Source organism: Lolium rigidum, chromosome 3, assembly GCF_022539505.1.
Source record: "Lolium rigidum isolate FL_2022 chromosome 3, APGP_CSIRO_Lrig_0.1, whole genome shotgun sequence".
Lineage (NCBI taxonomy): Eukaryota > Viridiplantae > Streptophyta > Magnoliopsida > Poales > Poaceae > Lolium > Lolium rigidum.
The window spans coordinates 252,767,041-252,772,031 of record NC_061510.1 but is presented as its reverse complement, the minus strand read 5'-3'; the positions used below and the strand labels follow the sequence as shown (position 1 = coordinate 252,772,031).

Here is a 4,991-nt window from a genome sequence, read left to right as displayed (position 1 = left end):
AATTGTTTGTCAATCTCTCGCTATCTCTTAATTAATCTTACTTTCAATAGTTAGGAGGGATTTCAGAGGCCTATTCGGTTTCTTAATGTAGTTCGCTCCATGAAGGAAAGAAAACGTCCAAGCAGCCGGCCGGCCGGCCGTGGTTTATGTATTGTTAATTACATGGGACTTTCATTGGAAACTCTCCATCTCGAAATAAACATGTATACGAATGGCCATGACGTTGTTCCTTGAAATTTCATGACGTTGTTCCTGGAAATTTCCTGACGTTCTGGGTAGCGTACGCTTGACTTTATAACCACTTATCATAACTCATGACGAAGCTTCTCCAAGAAGGAAAATCATACCTGGGATGAGTCAGCTTCGTTTGTTTTTCTTTTTGTATATGTTGGACGACTAACAGTTGGTACGGAGTCCGTGGAGAGATGCAACGCTGAATGTGCATGTTAGAGCAAACATTTGATAAGATATACTCAATTCATCTTTCGCTCCAAAAAAAATACTCAATTGAAAGCAACACGTTAACTATCTTGTGTCTTTCCCAAAGACGGATTATCTTTTCACATACACGAGACGCCAATGATAACTTACCTAATCTTACTCTCCAATAGATACATACTTATTTCCAAAAAAAAAAAAAACAGGCACGTAGAGATAGGGAGACTTGTTAGATCACGACTCCACGTGTCTTGCAATGCCCATTTTTGCTCACAGCATAAGAATAGTTAACAGTACATAAGCTTATACCACCAGAGTCTTGAGTCTTGACACCAACAGCTACCAGTTAGTACCACCAGTCTAACGTAATAAAGGGCAGCGACTGAATCCCTTTATACAGTATATACCAAATATATCAGCGGTAACGATGGTGATGCCATCTTCAATGATCCGAACTCCCAGTCCCTTGGGCACAATGGCAACACTCAAACGGACAAAGCGAAGCTATCTCGGTTCAGCAAGATCATGCAAGCAAAGAAACACAAGATGGACACAGAGCAATCACAGGTAAGCTGGTGCAGACGCGGCAATGTATACTGATGGCGCGGCAACATTCTCGGCCTGGGTGATTGCTGGGGTGCCTGCATATGAATAGATCGTCGGTGCAGCTCCATCAACATTGGACTGCACTCCGGTTGCACTGCTTGGATCAGATCCATAACTCCTAACAAGCCCTAAGTTCGTGGTAGCTGCTTCAGGTGCTGCAGTCTGGCTGCTTGGGGTATACCCATACTGCCTAACAAGTTGCAAGTTCTCATGTGCTGCACCATAGGCAGATCTGAAATATAAAAATATACAAGGAAAAAGCGCAATGAATGATTTCTGCATGTAGCAAAAAAAAACATGAATAAATGTTGGCTTTCCAACACATGAAGTGTGTATCTACATTGTCTCTGCAGCTAGTTCCTTTTTACAAAAATCTAGAGTAGATGAACAATACAGCTTTCGGACATCAATGAGCCAACATTGACATATGTACACAAATAGGTTTGCAAAAATAGCTTGCATGTAGAAGAAATGAAGGAACAGAAAATACTTGGAGAAATTGGTGGTTACCATACACACACCTCTCAGAAGTTGTTTCCTGGTAATGAGATTTCACAGCATCAAATCGATATGGATCATCCCGATTAGCAGTAAAATAGGGATCAGTAGAATAGACAGGGCGTGGGACATGTTGTGGCACAAGGTGTTGGGTTTGCACATGGGGATAACAGGAAGGGGTTGCTTGGGCATAGTGGTAGGCAGACGCCGATGGATCATATGATTCATATCCTGCTTGATACGGATGCCCAGCTGGGGTCGCATAGTAAGCAGGCGCAGTGAATTGAGCGCTAAGAGGAGGTAGGTGAGAATATGGATGTGCATAAGGCTCGTGTGGCACCAGATGAGCAGCCTGTGCAGGAACATAAGGACTTGGGTAATGCACATAAGCAGCTGGCTGTGTTGGGTGAGAAGCTGAAGGAGGCAAGTAAGCAGTACAAAGATCAGGATGCCTGTTGACAGCTGGCTGTGTTGGGTGAGAACCTGAAGGAGGCAAATAAGCAGTAGAGCGATCAGGATGCCTGTTGATAGCTGGCTGTGTTGGGTGAAAACCTGAAGCAGGCACGTATGCAGCAGATAGAGCAGGATGCCTGTTATCAACATAATGCCTGTCATCAGCAGATGGAGCAGACTCTGGCAGTACAGTAATTGGCCGGAACAATCCTCTCAGTTTCTCAACCTACAACAGAATACCAACAATAATGAAAATGCAACACTGGTAAGTGTATGACATTGTTCATAGGAATCATAGCTACACTGGTAAGATTAACACAGAACGTAAAGATGGAGGATAAAGCAGCTATTCCTACCCGCTTTCAACTAGCTGATACACTGATATGAAAGGACTATACCAGTAATTCCAGCTAGAAACTCGAGAATAAATTCAGAAGTTAAAGAACTTGTTCATGTTATATCCATTTTTTTACCTCTATACAATGTGATTATTTTATCAAGACAAATAAATAATTTAATTACCAAACATCTTAAATACACCTAGAAACCTTAGGGGTGCAGTTAACCTAGAGAATGTCTGCTTCTACTAAACAAAGGGCTGGGATGAATGCAAATGACATTAAAAAGATCAATTCCAGCCCTCAAAGTTCAGTCATAGTGATAACAATACATTGTAGTCTCTCTCAATCAAGACTTGCCTCTATGGCTCTGCATATGCTTACACCACAACAGCAAGTTATTAAATTAATGGATTGCATGTTTCAGGGTTCTTCTAATTATCGGTTTTCCTACACATATCCTTCTCATCTAGAGTGGGAAACTACTGTGCAAAGTTCAAACTAGGCACTACAAGATGTGAATTGACTAGTTTAATGTATATACAAGACCATACATAACCAAGAATTAGTGTTCATCTGACACACTGCCTGAAGTTCGAACCACTTTGTACAGGAGTTACAAATAAAAAAAGATTCGACACAATTGTTTCAACCTCTCCCCAAATACACAACATCAGTAAACCCTGATTACTACTTACTTGCATAACGGTAAGTTCTGGCCAGAATTTCCCACGGGAATAATTCTCCTTTATAGCACTTCTTACACTACTCTCTGGGATTGGCATGAAATCACCATCAATTGTAAATTTGACCTGCCCATATAGAAAGACAGTGAACATTTAAGGTAGAATAGTATAATAATGTACAGCTAATTTATCAAGTTGATGGCTGGATGTAATTGCAAACTGAAATGCATAATATAAGCCAAGAGGAACTGAAATTACACAAAACTAAAATTGTCAGGATTCCTTTGGGAGATAAGAGGTAACAAAATATCTGTCATAGCAGTAGAAATGAGTTGAGACTGATGACTGGCTTTCCCATGTCCCCATATTAACGCCAGTCACCGCAGAAGGGAAGTATCAAAAAAGATAGTACTTTCATCCTTAACTTGGATCTTGTGGTCCAAGTTGGTAGCATTACAATCATCCAAAGCAAAGAAGCAATACAAGATGTTGTGACGCCAACTGACTCATGCAACTGCCATTAGTCCTAGCTAAAGAAGCAAACTCAATCACCATCCTATGACAATATCTCTTGATTTCAGAATCACAAATACAAGGTACTGAAGCAACAAGAGTAATGCCATGGGCTGTGGTAGCCTGTTGGGCCAATGCTCAGCTCTGTCACATGTTCATCCCCATAGCCAGCAGTAAAATACTACATTAATTAACAATTGATTGACATGGACAGCAGGCTACCCAAATTGCTTGTATGGCTGGAGAATGAAATATCACCGTTCTCAGACCAATGGATTTGAGGTTCTCTCAATGCTATATACAACTAGTCCTTTAGATACCAGCTCCCCAAGTTCCCAGCAATCATCACATCGCGAACTTCCCAAACTACATGATCCTTATTAGGTGAAAACTCTTTTTTTTCTTCTGGATTCATGTCTCTTCCTTGTATCAGCACAGTAGAAAAGCCACCCTTTGGCATCTGGCAAACCCTAAAATTGTGCCTAACAGTGATTAAGTATTTGCCACCATAAAGATCGGGACTTGGTGATGATTTGTCACAATATCGTGCCACTGAAATGAGGCACCACGACCCACATTTCAGTAACATATCGAATGACAAATCATCAAGCTCCAATCTTTATGGTGGGAAGATTCATACACGAACAATTTCCAGAGTTAATTTTATACCTAGTACCAAATTCCAGACTATCTAGAATCCCATAAGGTAAAATCTTAAGTTAAAACTCGTGGCCATTTTTTTAATGAGCTGGGGCGTGGAGGAAGGCGGTACCTGGGCTGGGTAGCGTCCTTGGAATGCGGCGGGTTCGAGGTCGAGGCCGCCGTCGGAGTCGGCGCGGTAGGGTCCGTAGAGGTACTTGGAGTCGAAGTCGTAGAGGAAGAGTGCCGCGCCTCGCCTGATCCGGGAGACGTCGTCCAGCCTCCCCCGTGGCAGGCCCAGAACCCTGTAGCTGAAGCACTGGGGCTTCGTCGCGCCGCTGCACATGAAGACGAACCCCGCCGGCGGCGACGAGGAGGAGGAGGAGGCGTTAGGGCCGGACGCGGCAGTGGTGGTGGTGGCGGCGGCGGGGGCGGCAGAGATGTCTGTCGCATCCCCCGCCGGCGTAGGCTGCGGGCTCTTCCGCGCCGGCGAGGAAGCGGAGGGGGAGGACGGGTGCTTCGCCATTGAAGCGGGTTAGGGCTTTTTGTCCTGGGTTGTTTGCTGCTCGAGCTTGCGGAGAAGAGGAGTTTGAGCAGTGATGGCGAATTGGCTGGCGAGTCATGTGATTGACCAAGGTTGACGCGTGTCACTAGCACATGAAAGACACTCCCTCGGTTCCCTAACCTAAGACCATTTCCTTAATTATTTTAAAATAGACCGGATATATACTAAAATAAAATAAATAAATCTACCGTAAAGTCTCTTTGGCACATGAGCTCCAGTGATCCGAGTATTTGAAAAAACATATTTCTGTAATTC

The 4,991-nt window shown here is 43.4% G+C and overlaps 1 protein-coding gene across 1 annotated transcript; it reads right to left on the bottom strand.

Annotated features, from left to right (window-relative positions):
* Nucleotides 1-649: 649 nt before the first annotated feature.
* LOC124696374 lies at nucleotides 650-4,697 on the bottom strand. Its single transcript, XM_047229113.1, has 4 exons — nucleotides 4,305-4,697; nucleotides 3,032-3,145; nucleotides 1,566-2,221; nucleotides 650-1,276 (listed from the first exon to the last, which is right to left on the bottom strand). The coding sequence occupies exons 1-4, from the start codon at nucleotides 4,695-4,697 to the stop codon at nucleotides 1,000-1,002; spliced, it is 1,440 nt and encodes a 479-aa protein (XP_047085069.1). The 3' UTR covers nucleotides 650-999.
* Between the last annotated feature and the right edge of the window lie 294 nt (nucleotides 4,698-4,991).

Coding starts and splice junctions, on each gene's coding strand:
- LOC124696374 (XM_047229113.1), bottom strand. CDS start 4,697: ATGGCGAAGCACCCGTCCTCCCCCTCCGCTTCCTCGCCGGCGCGGAAG. Junction 2,222..3,031: donor CAGAACTTACCGTTATGCAA/GTAAGTAGTAAT, acceptor ATTCTGTTGTAG/GTTGAGAAACTGAGAGGATT. Junction 1,277..1,565: donor CAGGAAACAACTTCTGAGAG/GTGTGTGTATGG, acceptor TTTATATTTCAG/ATCTGCCTATGGTGCAGCAC.